We start from the raw sequence: 17341 nt of genomic DNA on the forward strand, positions 1-17341 counted from the left end.
CAATTTTAAGGCTTATGATTAGCCAAATAGCTTTCCAGAGTCTATCAATTTACCCTCATTGAAAATAGTGTGTAACTATCAATCACTCTGTACTCTCACTGAAAATAGCTATTAGAATTGTTAATAGAAATGGTGTTTTATTGCTTTAATCTGTGGATGTCCTTTGCCAATATTTAGTAGATGCCCATCTTACTAATTTATTAGTAAATTTCTTAACTGATAGAGTCATGACAAATATTTTTCCTATTATCTAATTTCCATGATTTTTACCTACAGTTTAGAAAATTTTATGTGGTCAAATTTCTAGGTATTTTTTCTGAGTTCTTCCTTTTTATCTTTTTATCTTCCTTTTTTATTCTTTAAAAAAGCTTATGTGTGTGTTTTCATCTATATAAAAACCCACTTTGGTGAATTCAAACATTCATGCTAAAGTAGCACAACCCTCTTTAGAAAGAAATTTTATGCTAATCTTGAATATGAATTAGATAAAAATGAGGTTAAATTTTTAGTTCATTTCTGATGTACCATACTTCATGAAACCACATGGAGATTCACAGAAATAGACCTGAAAACCTGTGCTTTAATTAATACATATTAGAACAATATATATATGATGTAGGTCATGAAAGCCCAATTTAGTTTTTTACCAGAGTTAAATCATTTCCTTAGCACCATTTACTGAATAATCATTTTCCTATTCGTAGGTATTTTTAACATGTAAAGTATATATGCATATATACTAAATATATTATATTACATATGTTATCCATATACTGGTCTGTTTCTAAGCAATTTACTGACTTGAGCATCCTGAACATTTTTTTCAAATGTATAATCAGTTTCTCCATTAATTTCAATATATCATTTACTTTTTTTTACCATTTGCTTTTTATTTTAGGGCAATGTCATTGATCTTTTAAATTATCTTTGCTAGGGCGCCTGGGTGGCTCAGTGGGTTAAGCCGCTGCCTTCGGCTCGGGTCATGATCTCAGGGTCCTGGGATCGAGTCCCGCATCGGGCTCTCTGCTCAGCAGGGAGCCTGCTTCCCTCTCTCTCTCCCTGCCTGCCTCTCTGCCTGATGTGATCTCTCTCTGTCAAATAAATAAATAAAATCTTTAAAAAAAAAAATAAAAAAAATAAATTATCTTTGTTCTTCTCCAGTGTCTGTTTTTCTTAAAAGACTTTAGATTTTTTTAAAATTTCAAATCTCATTGGGGCTTTGATGAAATTTGAAATCTATAGATTAACTTAGGAACATTTCCTCTAAAAAAATTTTAAGACTTCTCTATGCAAGTCCTCTTTTATTTTCCTGATTTTTTTCATTGTTTTCATTCTACATTTTTACTTGTTCTTCTTTAGAAAATAAATTTGTGTTATTATAAACCATACTTTTTTCCTACCCATATTTTCTGATTATAGCAAGAATTTAGGAAACTACTGGTTTTTATATTTTTACTCACCTTATGTATTCTAACAAACACCCACAGTCTCCCTCTCAGGCATTTATATACCATCTGCTTTTATACTCAGCATTTGTGTGTTAAATTTTTTTTTTACACAGCTACTTATTTTGGACACTTGACTGTGTAAATGATGTTAGTTCTCATTGCCAGTTTTAGACCAGAATTTCCACATTCTTGAGCTCTCTTTAAGAAAGGAACATGTGATGAGCACCGGGTGTTATACGCAACTAATGAATCATTGAACACTACATCAAAAACTAATGTACTATATGGTGGCTCACTGAACATTAAAAAAAAATGTATGATGTTTCCTGTCTTATATAATCTGTTACCTGCATAATTTAGACAATAATGAAAATTTAGTTGATTAAAAATAATACCATAGGTGATAACAGGTTTTTAATCTCACATTTCTGAAGCTGATGTTCCACTCTGCTTTGACATTTACTTTTGGAGTTATTTATCCATTCTCTCTTCACTGGCTTTGCAGATAAGCCAGAATTTTTCTTTCTGCATGCTTTAGGTTGTTCTTTTCCCTAAGCTGTTTCTAAGATGGTTTTTATATTGTTGTTGTTTTTTTCTAAAATCTAGTGAACATATATATTTTTAGTTCAGGTAAAATATCTTAATTTCTTTGATCATTGATTCTATTCCATATTCTTTTAACTTTCTTAGAAACACCTTTATTCCTACATTAGATCTCCATTATTTGTACTTCCTGTCTTTTCTCCTTATTTCCCTCTCATTATCTTTTGTATACGCTGAAGATATCTCAAGTTCATTCATTACAGTATTTGATATTCTGCAGTGCCATTTCTGCTTCTGTTGCCTTTAACTTTGATCCGTTTTAAATTTCCCTGTAGTCCTTCATTGTTTTTGTTTTAGAGGTTCTTCTCTACTTACTGATTTCTGCTCTAGTTTTACTGACTTCATTTTTTTTTTCGTAATGCTCTCAAGACACCTGTTTTTGTTTTTTTTTTTTTTTTAATTTCTTCAGGAGACTGAAATAGCTAATTTTCAGGGCTGTCAGGTTTTAACTCTTCATGGTAGTGTTTTCTTTGGTACTGCAATTCCCTGTTATTTCCCTGAACAAGTCCACTTAATTTCTTATCTCTTGGGCAACGATGTCTAAACATATTTATATTATCAATAGTTAGGACTTGTATATTCCTGCTGACTCCACTCCATTTTTACAATGGCCAGATTCTCTCTTCTTCCATAATTAGGTTTTAGTTCAGTTTTGCACATAGCTTTGAGTTTACTTCTGCTTTCAGCAGCTATTTCTCTATTACCTCTCTCTTCTAAGAATAAATCAGTCTACTGCTTAAATCTCTAATTATGAACAGATGGAGTATCTTCAGTTTCCTGACAATTCACTTCTATTAGCTTTTACTGACATCTTTCACACCCTACTTAGAGACATTAAATATTGTATTTCTTGTTACATGGTGTCTGAAGTATGAATCAATGTGGAATCCTGGGAAGAAGGATATGAGAGTGTGCTATGATAACCTGAAAGTGCAGCACCCCTGCAAAAGATGGTTCCTGACTTTTCTGGCTGACAGAGATAACATCTCTACAACATCCTGTCTCAGGTGAAGGATCATGAAGTACTTTCCTATCTTTTGTCATAAGCAATCAAATTGTCCTGCCTTGTAATTTAATTCTTCCACATTTAAGCAATAGGTTATCTACCAGTTTGAGTTTGATGTTTTGTGTGTGTTCTTCTTGTGGCTTCCTAGGGACTTTACAGAGGAGTCAGAATGCTGTTTCAGAGCTAGCTAGCCAATTTGCATTAAAAAAAAAAAAGTAAATGTCTCAAAGTCAGTGAAAAGATAGAGTTGAATATACAGTGTGATTTCATTCACATGAAAATGCACACAAAAAAGGCTAGAACAAAACAGGATGAAGAGTTTTATTCTTGAATCTTTCATATATTTTATAATGGATATGTATGATATAATAGAAAAAGTAAATACACTTTCATTTTAAATATATAGGCATCCTCCTAAGGATTTCTTCTTGAACCAAATGATTCTTTAGTGGGAGTTGGGGGAAACTAGAAATGTTGCTTGGGATTATTTGGGTTTATTTATAGACTTTTCTTCCCCGCAGCATTTATTGGGCTGAATATTAAGCTTTGATTAAAGTTGTTAACTAAGTAAACGTAATTATAAGGTTTCTCATGTGTGATTATTGTGGAGATGAGAATTTTTATCAAATCCCTTATAATACTCATGGCATTTATGAGGTTTCTCTCCTATGTGGACTCTTTGATGAATTCGAAGAGCTGAGCTATGACTGAAACCCTTGCCGCACTTAGTGCATTGATAAGGCTTCTCTCCTGTGTGGACTCTCTGATGAATGTGAAGATTAGAGCTGTGACTAAAGCCCTTTCCACAATCATCACATTTATAGGGTTTTTCTCCTGTGTGGACTCGCTGGTGAATGAGAAGGTGGGAACGCTGACTGAATCCCTTACCACACTGTTCACATTTATAGGGTTTCTCTCCAGTATGTACTCTTTGATGAGTATGAAGCTTCGAACTCTTGCTGAAGCCCTTCCCACATTCATGACAAGTATAGGGTTTCTCCCCAGTATGGACCCTCTGATGAATACGAAGATCAGAGCTATGACTAAAGTCCTTGCCACAGTTGTCACATTTATAAGGCTTCTCTCCTGTATGTACTCTCTGATGAATTTGGAGATTTGAGCGCTGGGTAAAGCCCTTACCACAGTTATCACATTTATAGGACTTCTCTCCCGTGTGGACTAACTGATGAATCCGAAGATTTGAGCTCTGACTGAAGCCCTTGCCACACTCATCACACTTATATGGTTTCTCTCCTGTGTGGACTCTCTGATGAACATGAAGTACTGAACTCCGACTAAAAGTCTTACCACACTGATCGCACTTAAAAGGCTTCTCTCCTATGTGAAGTCTCTGGTGAATCTGAAGTAATGAATTTCTACTGAGGTCCTTATTACACTCAAATTTATAAAGTTTCTCTTCTGTGTGGACTCTTTGATGACTGTGAAGACTAGAGATCTGACTGAAGCTCTTACCACACACGTGGCATATGTAAGAGACCTCCCCTGTGTAGGCCCTCTGATGAAAGTGAATACCTAAGCTTTGCCTGAAGTTACTGTCAACTTCATCACATCCATACAGCTTCTTAGCTATGTGAATTCTTGGATGTCTGTATAGGTCTGATCTTTGAGAGAAGCATGCTGTGCTGACAGAGCACTGAAAGAACTTTTCTCCACATTGATTTCTCTTGTGGAGAACACACTGTGAGTTCCAATAATAAATTTCTTTACATTTATTACATCCACAGTTTTCCTCTTCCACAGAGTTTTTCAGTAGGTCATGTTGACATAGTTCCTCAGTGTACTCTGGAAGGGCTTCTACTGTTGGGACATAAGAATGCTGAACTATGAGCTTTTGTTCTTTTTCCACAGAGATATTTTTCCTAGATATGCCAAGATGCCATCTGCTTTTTTGAAAGCCATGTAAATCATTCATATAGATTTCTCTAGCATAGTCTTCATGGGTATGTTTTGTTTCTAAGGACTGCCAAGGTATAAACTTTGTATATTTTAAGTTCCTGGGACTGTTGCCTTCAAAAGTTAATTCACAGTTCCCATTCCATGGTACTTGGGTGGAGAGTATTAACCATTCCTGATGGTGGGAAAGATCTTGTTGCTTTAGGTCTTTCAAATCTATTCCTTGGACGGTTTCCACATAGTTTCTATTCTCATATATCTGAGTGCTGGCATTCCTCCAGCCTTGCCAGCAGGGAAGATTTTCATGTTTTAAGTATCTGAATCTTTCTTCTTGGGGTTTGTAGCTCTCTTTCCAGTTTCCTAGAATAAGCAGATAATCCATTGGTGAGATAAATGTGGCTTTTAAAAATTTCCAAGTATCTCAAGCATTGCCTTCCAGAATTACAGGAATAAATGTGTGGGGGGGAATGGGAAAGGATTATGCTTAGGCTGCTCCATATTTCGTCTGAAATTATGCATTTGTTCATTCATATATATATATTCATTCATTCACTTATTCAGACATGCTGTCGATGTATCTTGAGCATCTGCTACTTATCAAGTACTGTTAGAAATAAACAAGTAAGGCTGACTGTTTCATGGAAATCATCTTAAAAACAGATTTAATTAGATTACTCTGTTTGTAACATTATTTTAAGAAATAAAATATTCTTTCTATATTTTTGTTCTAGCAGAGTGTGACCAGTTGTGTGAAAAAATGGCTGCATTAACTCTGTACCTCTGGGTGTTCCCCTTTCATGCTGACTTTAGCTTGGCTATACAATTTGTTTTAATGGGACAATAGCAAAAGTGATACAAACAGAGACTTGAAAGTGTTTGCGTACTTAGAACTTGCCCTCTTTTTGCTAGTTTTGAAAATTCTATGACCACCACCATGAAAACAAGCCTGGGCTAGCCTGCTTGAAGAGTGACATATGGTCAACACATTCCCATTATCCCCACTGCTACCAACCAACTCCCAGACATCTAAGTCTGACTGTCCAGCCTCATCACACACCATCCAGCCCCAATCAGATCACTCTGTGATAGAAGATCCATCCAACAATTAGAATCATGAAAAATAATGTTTGAGTCACTAAGCTTGGGGTAGAGTTTGTTATATAGCAAAAGCTAACTTGTATAAATAGTATGAAGAGAGCACAAATTTAGGACCACACAAAATTGATGTGTAGAGGTCTGCATTTTAAGTGTAATCCAGAAAATAAGAATAAAAATCACAAATACCTATTAATTACATAGTCTAGGTGTCTTGGGAGATGTCTTGCTCTATCTTCTGTCATCTGATTTATGACCCATTTTTGAGGGTCATATTCCTTCTATACAATACAATACCTAGATAAAGAACCAAAATACTCAACAAAACTGGTTCCAGAAGATACTAATTCTGTTAGCTAAGAGCTGGGATAACTTTACCTACTGACATGACATTTGTGTAGTTCTCCCACATGACCTCTCTATAGAGCTTTTTTTGAGAAGAATCCAGGAATTTCCATTCCTCCCAAGTAAAAATAACAGTCACATCTTCAAATGTTACTGCCATCTGGTCAAAGATCACGTTTTCCAAGAAGAGACCTAAGGGAAAAGACGGACAAGGAAACAGCCATTCAGCAGGTAACATAAATGACAAATGAAATCAAAAAAGAAAGAACTTCAGTAATGAAGAAAAATAAGTAAGAGGAGACTTAATAATAGGGATGGCTAAATAATGTATCAAGTCACTGAAGCCCATCACAGTCATAAGAAACATGCTAACCACTGGGCTAAGGACTTCACATATATTTCATAATCCTCACAGCAACTCTCTCTTATAGATACTATTATTATCCCGATTTTTAAAAAATTAGTAAGTAATGGTTGAAAAAGATTAAGTCAATTGATCCCCCAACCCTTTTTATTCTGGAAATGTTCATCTTCCTGCTCCAATCTGGGCTGGCTGTTCTTTAGTGCTCCATTTTCAAGATCATATACTTCTTTTTCCCTTTTGTGATTTACTCCATTAATTTGAAGGTATATGCCCAAATGAGTTGTCAAGCTGATGAATGCTAATTCCATGGCCACTGGAAAAAAAAAAAGGTGAGAAACAAGCTAAAGTTTTCTTCAGGACACACATTTGGTTTAAAGGAGAATGTCCAAGCTTGCTTAGTGTCCTTATCATCACTCACAAGTGGCTGGGTATCAAATTCAAGAGTGAAAAGAATTTTTCTCAGAATTGCCTCACTGTTTATATGTCTTCATTGTTGTTTCTAAGACCTTTTTTTCTTTAATTCTCATTCCTTTCTGAGCAACTTTTTCTTTGCTCTCTGTAAATATTTTAGGGTCCTCTTTTGACTGGCTCTCTGCTTCCAATGGTATGGATGCATCTTCAGCTTCTCTGAAGTTTAAAGGGTTAATCAAATCCTTCTTGTGCTTATTCCCCCGTGGAGCATTCCAGGATGTAAAGTCTTTAGCCCTATAAGGTTCTTACCACTGTTCTGCCTCTTGCTTTCCAAGTTGTGTGTGTGTGTGTGTTTTAGGAAGTTAGTTATTTTAGTAGTATTTAGTAGTTTATTTATGCATTGAGAGAGCGTACACACAGGGATTTGTGGGGATGCAGAGGAAAAGGGAGAGAAAATAACAAGACTCCAGGCCAAGTGTGGAGCCTGAGGTGAGGCTAGATCCCACCACCCCAAGATCATGACCTGAGCTGAAATCAAGAGCCAGATGCCCAACTGCCTGAGGCACCCAGGCACTCCTTCCAAGTTTTTGTTGAAATTCCTTACTTGCTGATGGCTCCTTACTTCATCACTGAAGATTCAGACAGTTTTTAGTTTCTTATTACCATCATGAAGTTTTAGAAAAAAGAGATAAATATATGTATTCAAACTGCCCCAAAATTATTCTTTTAGTGGAGAGAACACCTCATAAATAGGTTATTTGACTAACTGATTTCATTTTTTTTATGACATTCTTAATTCTAAAGTTCAATTAAGAATGTTTAGTAAATACTATGAATAAAGGAAATCAGTAGATTTCATGGAGGAAAACTAGAATATCATGACTACCAAATCATTATAATCATAGCAGTTAAAAATTATCAAGAAGTTATGTGAAAAGGGCTGTTATTTATTATCACAATAATCCTCTAAGGTATAATTAGCAATACTAAAGGAATAAGGAAACCAACATTTAGCAAGATTAAGTAACTTGGACAAGGTCATGCATTTACAAAATAGTGGCCTACCTACTAAGTCAAGTCAGAGAAGTCAAAAACAACTTGGTAAAGGATTGTAAATCAAGATTTCCATGTTTATCCCTATTGTGTTAGCAAAAGGACAACAGGAAGATGTACTGAAATATTCAAGGATTCAAAATATACCACCCACATACTGCTTTCCAAATAAACTACATGAAAATCCATGTGTAAACAATGAAGTACTAACCAAAATGACAATTCAAGAAGGAGAAAATTCAATGCTATTTTTAAATGTTTATAAATGTTAAAAATTCAGAATATCATAAGTCTATTTTAACACATACAAATGAAATTATAAATAAAATCAGAAAAGAAAAATGGGATGTTTAGATTCCCAGATGATAAGATTGAAAACTGGAGTCAGAACAGAAAATAAATGAACTCACTGGTTCCTTATTTTGTAAAAAGTACAGAAAAAAATAAAACTCAGCCTGCTGTTACTGGCTTTGTTATTTTTTAAATATTTAAGAATTTCTTTACAAGTTATACTAGAGGGGCACCTTTGTGGCTCAGTCAGTTAAGTGGCTAACTCTTAATTTTAGCTCAGGTCATGACCCCTGGGTCCTGGGATGAATCCTTACCTCAGGCTTACATGCTCAGTGAGGAGCCAGCTTGAGGATTCTCTCCTCCAACCCTTTCCCTCTCTCTTTCCCTCTACCTGTCCCCTTGCTTGTGTGTGTTCTCTCTCTCTCAAATAAATAAATCTTAAAATATATACTAGAGATTGAGTCCAGTTGCTCTCCCAAAAATAAATTCATAAAATTTTAAAATAATTCTGAAGTAATATAAGTAAAAACTGAAAGCCTACCCTCCCCAAATAACTTGAGAAGTAACCAGGATAGTTTTTACTGTCCTTTCTGACTATTTTTCATGAATACCCACAAACATACATACCCCACTGACATTTTTTTTCTTAACTAAGACATGATAATTCTGGTTTGCATTTTTTCACATAATACATAATGCACAACTTCACATTTCAGTACATATGTCTATTTTATTTGTGGTGGTTTTAAAATACATCCACAAATATTTGATTCCCTTCCCTTCAAGAGGTGTAGCCAGTTCCCCACCCTTCAAGCATGGGCTAGACTTAAGGACTCACTTCTAAGGAATTTTATATAAAAAACAGAAGGGGAAGAAGTAATGCTGTGCAACTTTCAAAACTAGCTCTTAAAGGCACTGCAGCTTCCACCTCGCCCATTTTCTTAGATCACTCTCTTTTGGAGAAACTGCCTTCCATGTGGTAAGAATACTTAGGAGTCCTGTGAAGACACCATGTGGCAAGGAACTGAGGCCTTCTGTCCTCTGAGAAATGAAGCATCCTGCCAAGTCACATGAGTGAAGCATCTTAGCAGAGGATTCTCCAGCCCCCTGAAGCCTGCCAGTATCTGCAGTCCGGCTGACAGCTTGTCTCATGAGAGACCCTGAGCTAGAACCACACAGCTACACTGCTCCCAGCTTCCTGGGAGATAATGAGATATTATTATGAGTGACATAATAAATTTGTGTTATTTTATTAAACTAAATGTAACTTACTATGCAATAAATATTGTTCTAGCAAACATTCTATTAGAGTTTAACTACTATTACAAATTGTTTTAGAAAACAGAAAGTGAAAGCTGCTAGCTATATGGCTAGTGTAATCTTGACTCCAAGACCAGATAAAGACAATACAAAAAAGTTAGAATATAATCCCATTTGTGAATTTTATAAATCTATAATAATCCTAAATAAAATATTAGATAATTGAATTCAGAAGTACTTTAAAATATGCATCATGGTCAAGCATCATTATAGGAAGGAAGGACAGTTCAATAAGAGAAAATCTATCAATATTATTTATTAATAGACTACTGAAGAAAACCATAAGAGAAATCAAGTGATAAAGTTCATAATGTTCAACACCTTTATATGGTCTTTTCTTTTTTTTTTTTTTTTTAAAGATTTTATTTATTTGACAGAGAGAAATCACAAGTAGTCGGAGAGGCAGGCAGAGAGAGAGAGAGGGAAGCAGGCTCCCTGCTGAGCAGAGAGCCTGATGCGGGACTCGATCCCAGGACCCTGAGACCATGACCTGAGCCGAAGGCAGCGACTTAACCCACTGAGCCACCCAGGCGCCCTGGTCTTTTCTTTTTAACGATTTTATTTATCTTTATTTATTTGAGAGAGAGAGAGAGAGCATGAGAGGGGAGAAGGCCAGAGGGAGAAACAAGGAGCTGGGAGCCTGATGCGGGACTCATGACGTGAGCTGAAGGCAGTCACTTAAACAACTAAACCACCCAGGTGCCCCCCTTTATATGGTCTTTAAAAACTTTTAGCAAAGTAGGAATAAAAAACCCTCTTAATTGGTAAAGGTTACATATTAGGAACCTATATCAAACATTAAACTGAATGGACAAACTTTGCGTTTCTTTTATTATGGTAAACAAGTGAAGAGTGATTCCAGTCACCACTGCTTTCAACATAGTATCAAAGGTCTGATAAACACTGTAAGAAAATGAAATGAGGCATAAGGATTAGAAGTAAATCAAAAAATGTAACTATTTGTATATACTATGGCAATCTACCTAGAAAAACCAAGAGTACATAGATAAACCTTAGAGCTCAGTAAAATTACCAGATACAATAAAGCATAACCACCACTAGAAAATGGGGGATACCATTCACCAAAAGCAAAACAAAAACCAAAAAAAACCACTATCTTAACCAAGAATATACAGAACTCTTGGAAGATAATATTTAAATTCGAGTACGCAGAAAGAAGACTTAAATAAAAGGAAAGGCATACTTCCTTGTTCTTGGATGGGTTGAATTAAATTCAGTATACCACCCCATCAAATTCCAACTGGATTTTTTTGAGGAACGTAATATACTTTTCCCCTAAAATTTACAGGGAAAGAAAGGGATATAATATAGAGACTTAAGTAAACCAAGCAGGAAGACTTGCGCTGCCAAACAGTGACACACCGCCAAACTACAACAGTAAAATCAGAACTGACAAATAAACCAGTAGAACAGCATGGAAGATTCAGACTGTGCTTGTTTATATACAACACATTAATAATGAAGATGGCATTAAAAATAAAAGTTAAGAATGGATTATTTACTAAATGGTGTTGTGAAAACTTGAGTAACTATATGAGAAAAAATAAAAGTGGATTCCAACTTAGTATCCTATACATTGTAGACACTAAATGGATTAAACACTTAAAGTGGGGGGAACCTGGGTGGCTCAGTTGGTTAGTCATCTGCCTTCAGCTCAGGTCATGATCCTGGAGTCCTGGGGTAGAGCCCCACATCAGGATCCCTGCTCAGCAGGGAGCCTGCTTCTCCCTCTCCCTCTCCCTCTGCCTACTGCTCCCCCTGATTGTGCTGTTTCTCAAATAAATAAAATACTATTTTTAAAAGGGAAAGGTATAGAGTAAACAAAAGAACATGGAGCTGAAAAACATTTACCATTCTGAAATGAATCCAGGTGCCAGTTTGTTGGAAGAAAAATAGATATATTACCAGTTAGATATATAGCTAACTAATGGGGAAAAAAAGGAGTGAGCATAAGTAGAAAAAAAGTTAGAACTGACATTAGGGAAATGGCAACAGGTCAAAATTCAACTGAATGTTACGTGGGCACTTTCCACAGCTCTTTAAAAATAAATCTTAATAGGAAGGTTTTTTTTCCCTAAAAAACCACTCAATATGTCATAAAGAGAAAAAACTGAACTGGTCAGTTTTATGAAAGAAATTATCAAAGAACTATAACCTTCAAAAATAACCAACCCAAAGATTTTCTTACATAAATGCTTTCAAATTTTCAAGGAACAGACTTGGAGTTATTAAATTGTTCCAAACATATAGAAAAACTATCAAAATCTTTAAAACATTCAGGAAAACACTGAGACAGTAAAAGTCAGAAAACTATATATCTATAACTATATTATTGAATATTGGCACAAACTTCAAGAGCAAATAAAGAAAAATATAAAGCTAATTAAATCCAGCAACACCTATATTTACACTGTCACAGAACTAATTACTCCAAAATGTGGTGGCTTCACACAAAAATAATTATTTTTCACAACTTCTCAGGGTCAGAAATTCAGGAATGGCCTGGGCAGTTCTAACTCAGATCCCTCATGAGATTGTTGAGTAGTGGCTTGAGTGGGCTGGAGGATTCACTTCCAGGGTGGCTCATTCACGTGGCTGGTAGGCTGGTTGTGACTGTTGATGGAAGTTATCCATTTCTTTGCACTTGGTTATGTGACCAGGGCTACCTCTCAACATGGAGGCAAGCAAAAGCTGTATCCTTTCTATGACTTAGCTTTGGAAGTCACATAGCATCACTTACACTGTACTCCACTGGTTGAGGTGATCACAAACCCCAGTCAGATTTGAGAAGTGGGGACATAGATCCTACTTTTTGGTGGGAAGATTAAGTCACTTTGTAAGACAAGCATTAAGAGTCAGATATGTTATAGGTATGGCCATCTTTGGAAAATGCAAATGCAATCTGCCATAATACACCAAAGCATATTATAGCATGATGGAGTGGTGGTTTATTCCAAAAAGTAAAGAAAGATCCAAATGAAGAAATCCATTAACTATAAACTATCATAATAATGTCAAATAAGAAAAGCTATATATTTTAATCACTGCCAAAAAAGTACGTCTTAAAATGCAACATGGGTCCTTCATTTAAAACTACAAACAAAGCAAGTTAGCAAAACAAAGACCATATCTCAAATCCAAAAGTAAGACATTAAAAGCATTCCCGTTAAGACTGGAAACTCAACAAAGATACTGCAAATTCACTATTTTTAAACCACTAATGAAAGCACTTGACAATACAAGTAGACAATTATAAAGGGTATGGTTGTACATAGGAAACCCAAGAAAACCAACTGAAAATCATTAGTAATTATAAGCAAAGTCAATGTCCCAGAAATTTTTTTTAAAAGATTTTATTTATTTATTTGACAGACAGAAATCACAAGTAGGCCAGAGAGGCAGATAGAGAGGGAGCGGGAAGCAGGCTCCCTACTGAGCAGCGAGCCCGATGCGGGCCTCGATCCCAGGACCCTGAGATCATGACCTGAGCTGAAGGCAGAGGTTTTAAACCATTGAGCCACCCAGGCATCCAATGTCCCAGAAATTTTAATACTAGATTTGTACCCTAGAGAAACTTACACATGTATACCAGAAGATATGTACAATAACATTTTCAGCATAACTGCTGTAATAACGAAACACTAGGGGCGCCTGGGTGGCTCAGTGGGTTAAGCCTCTGCCTTCAGCTCGGGTCATGATCCCAGGGTTCTGGGATCGAGCACCGAATCGGGCTCTCTGCTAGGCAGGGAGCCTGCTTCCCCCCACCCTCTACCTGCCTCTCTGCCTACTTGTGATCTCTGTCTGTCAAATAAATAAATAAAATCTTTAAAAAAAAAATAACAAAACACTAGAAGCAATACAAGAGGCCCAACAACAGGATGGATAAATAAGTTGTTTGTCATTCTGTGAAACAGTACATAGCTGTGAAAAAAGCTATAGGTACATACAAAAAAGCTATAGCTACATTTGTATAGCTACAAATCAAGAAGCCAATCACAGTGATTCCATTTATATAAAACTAATGAATAATAAACATTTAAGATAGCAGTTGCCTCTTTAGGAAAAGGAGGGAATGAAATTGTGGGGTCAGCAGGAGGGTGCTTTTCAAAATATTTGGTGGTCTAGAGCGTAGGTGCTCATGTTATTTTAAATTATGCATAATATTTTAGTATTAGTATTTAGTATTAGTATTAGTATTTTGCATGCATGTAATGTATCACAAGTTCAAATTAACTGAGCATGTAAAATACAATTAATGTAATTTAGAAAATTCAGGCATATACTCATTAAAAGGTATTTTAACTGACTGAACCACCCAGGAGCCACTTTTAAAAGGTATTTTTTTTTAATTTTTTTTTTAAAGATTTTATTTATTTATTTGACAGAGAGAAATCACAAGTAGTCGGAGAGGCAGGCAGAGAGAGAGGGAAGCAGGCTCCCTGCTGAGCAGAGAGCCCGATGCGGGACTCGATCCCAGGACCCTGAGATCATGACCCGAGCCGAAGGCAGCGGCTTAACCCACTGAGCCACCCAGGCGCCCTAAAAGGTATTTTTAAAATGACATGTACAGGGGTGCCCATGTGGCTCAGTCAGAGTTAAACGTCTGCCTTTGGCTCGGGTCACGATCTCAGGGTCCTGGGATAGAGCTCTGCATCAGGCTCCCTGCTCAGCGGGGAGTCTGCTTTTCTCTTGCCCCCCACCCATGCTTGCTCGCTCTCTGAAATAAATAAAAATAAATAAACTTTTAAAATAACATTTACAATAGCAACTAAAAAATATATATTTTGGGGTGCCTGGGTGGCTCAGATGGTTGCAAGTCTGCCTTCAGCTCAGGTCATTTTTTCGAGGTCCTGGGATTCAGCCTCACATTAGGCTCCCAGCTCAGTGGGGTATCTGTTTCTCCCTCCCCCTCTGCCTCTCCTCCTCCTTGTACCTCTCTGCCTTTTTCTCAAATAAATGAATAAATCTTTAAATCTATTTTTAAATCTTTTAAATATTTTTAAATTTTTAAATCTATTTTTAAATCTTTAAATCTTTAAATATATGTGTGTGTGTATATATATATATAGAGAGAGAGAGATTCCTACGTACTTAACAAAAACACTTAGAACACAGATAAATGTAGCTTTTGAATTTAGAAGACACTCCTCAATCTTTGGTAGGAAAAATAAACATAATTTTGTTATCACTAAACTTACTTACATTTTCAAAGATACAACAGGTTTGGGGAGGATATTTTCAAGTACTTTTGTGAGAAAAAGGAAAAGTGTCAAAAAGAAATAACGCGAGGAGACTAACCCAATGGTATATTAAAACTCTGTAGCTCTTAAAAAAAAGAACTCTGTAGCTCTAATTATAACACCATGTGGCTGACACATGAAATAGAGAAATAGAGAAGATCAATATAAAGGAATAGAAATCTGAAAGTGGACCTAAATATAGCAGTGAATTCTAAACATGGTAAAGGTAATAGTAAATTTGCGAGGATAAGATAGCTTATATAATTAATGATGCTGGAACATCTGACTAGCCATCGTCCAAAAAAAAAAGAAAAAAAAAAAAGGCTAGATTCCCTGCCTCAATTCTTATGTCTTAGTTGACTAGAGAGAGTTATATCAGATATACATTATATTTTAACAATAACTAACATAATAGCAACCATTGTTAGTGATTCTGTTTGTCAGGCACTGTGCTGGCTTTTACATGTTTGCATCTCAACCCTAGAAAGTTCTATTTCCCCACTTCAGAATTGAGAAACTGGTTATGTAATGCAGTCTAGTTCACATAACTCAGAAGTGTAGAAGCAATAAAACAAGGTTAGATAATGGGTCCAGAGCCTGTATTTTGACTATTAAGCTAGACTAAAAAAAAATACTGAAAAGTTAATATATTCAGTTCAGTTAATATTCAGTTATATTCAGTTAATATAATCTAAAACTTACAAGAAACTTTTAATTTTTTTTTCTTCCCACAATGAGCCATCTTCCTTTTCTTTATTCCTAAATGTGGAAAAGGAAAGGCTAAATTCCTCTGCATTGCCCATTAAGCATACTACATATAAAGGAACAAAATTAAATACACTTGGATAGCAGTATAAGAATTGAGAGATGGCCCTCTGCCTGCTGCTCTGCCTACTTGTGCTCTCTAACTCTCTGTCAAATAAATTAAAAAAAAAAAAAAGAGAGAGAGAATTGAGAGATGGGTTCACGAAACAGGACAGCCCCAAAAGTGGTCTGTATATACATTTGTGTATGTGTGTGGGTATGTTAAAAAATTTAGTAATTTGATATATAAATATGTAGCACCACAATCAATGGAGAAAGTAAATGCTACTAGAAAAATAAGTGGGAGGAAAAATGTTTCACTTCTGTCATTTCTCACACCAAAATAAATATATGATAGGTTTCAGAGTTAAACTTTTAAAATATATTTTTTTAAGATTTTATTTATTTATTTGTCAGAGACAGAGGGAGAGAGAGCGAGCGAGCACACACAGACAAAGAGGCAGGCAGAGGCAGAGGGAGAAGCAGGCTCCCTGCCGAGCAAGGAGCCCGATGTGGGACTCGATCCCAGGACCCTGGGATCATGACCTGAGCCGAAGGCAGCTGCTTAACCAACTGAGCCACTCAGGCGTCCCAAACTTTTAAAATATTTGAAACTGTAAAAAACAGCTGAGAAAACGAAAGTCATTATGTAATATGTTTGGGGGTAAAGAAGAGCTCCCAAAGCATAATACTATATAAATAAAAAGAAATAAGATTTCGCTTTATACAAATGTAAAACTCATATAAACAAAGAAGTCCTTAAAAGCAAAAGTCAAGCAACTAGAGAAATACAGCCTTTAATAAATGGTTTATATCTTTTATATACAAGGAGAATCCTTTATCAAATAGAAACAAAAAATTTAGTAGGAAAAAAAGTAATGCATATCAAGAGACATACAATACTTATGTCAAAGAAGGAATGCAAATGACCAGTAAATGTATGTAAAAAATGGTCAACCTTACTAAAGATTAAAGGGATGCAATTCAAGGCAAAATCTTAAAGATAATACTCAAAGGTGGTAAAGGTTCTGAAAGATAGTATCTTTCCTCAAATGGTTATAAAAGTTCATGTGGTATTTCTAAAAAAAAAAACTTAAGTTTTTCAAAAGTCTAAAACATGTTTATATTCCTTAACTCTGTTATCCTGTTTCTCAGAGCATACCTTGAGGATATAAAGAGATACACTAAATAAATTATATATAAGAATATTTTTTAAAAATTTTAAAGATTATTTATTTGACAGAGAGAGAGCATAAGCAGGGGGAATGGCAGGCAGAGGGAGAGGGAGAAGTAGGCTCCCTGCTGAGCTAGGAGTCCAGTAAGAGACTCAATCCCATGACCCTGGGATCATGACCTGAGCTGAATGCAGATGCTTAACTGACTTAACTAAGCCATCCAGGCGCCCTAAAAATATTTAATAGAAAAC

General features: G+C 35.7%; 1 protein-coding gene across 2 annotated transcripts; it reads right to left on the reverse strand.

Moving 5' to 3' along the window:
• Positions 1-3354: 3354 nt before the first annotated feature.
• Positions 3355-11175, reverse strand: ZNF214 (zinc finger protein 214). Of its 2 annotated transcripts, none has more exons than XM_082682986.1 (3): positions 11055-11175; positions 6445-6603; positions 3355-5331 (listed from the first exon to the last, which is right to left on the reverse strand). In XM_082682986.1, exons 2-3 carry the CDS (start codon positions 6569-6571, stop codon positions 3647-3649), a joined length of 1812 nt encoding a protein of 603 aa, XP_082539112.1. In that variant the 5' UTR covers positions 6572-6603; positions 11055-11175; the 3' UTR covers positions 3355-3646. The 2 variants fall into 2 exon arrangements, with proteins under 2 accessions (XP_082539112.1, XP_082539111.1); XM_082682985.1 differs by lacking the exon at positions 11055-11175 and adding an exon at positions 6918-7351.
• Positions 11176-17341: the final 6166 nt, after the last annotated feature.

Source organism: Mustela nivalis, assembly GCF_964662115.1.
Source record: "Mustela nivalis genome assembly, chromosome: 9".
NCBI classification, from domain to species: domain Eukaryota; kingdom Metazoa; phylum Chordata; class Mammalia; order Carnivora; family Mustelidae; genus Mustela; species Mustela nivalis.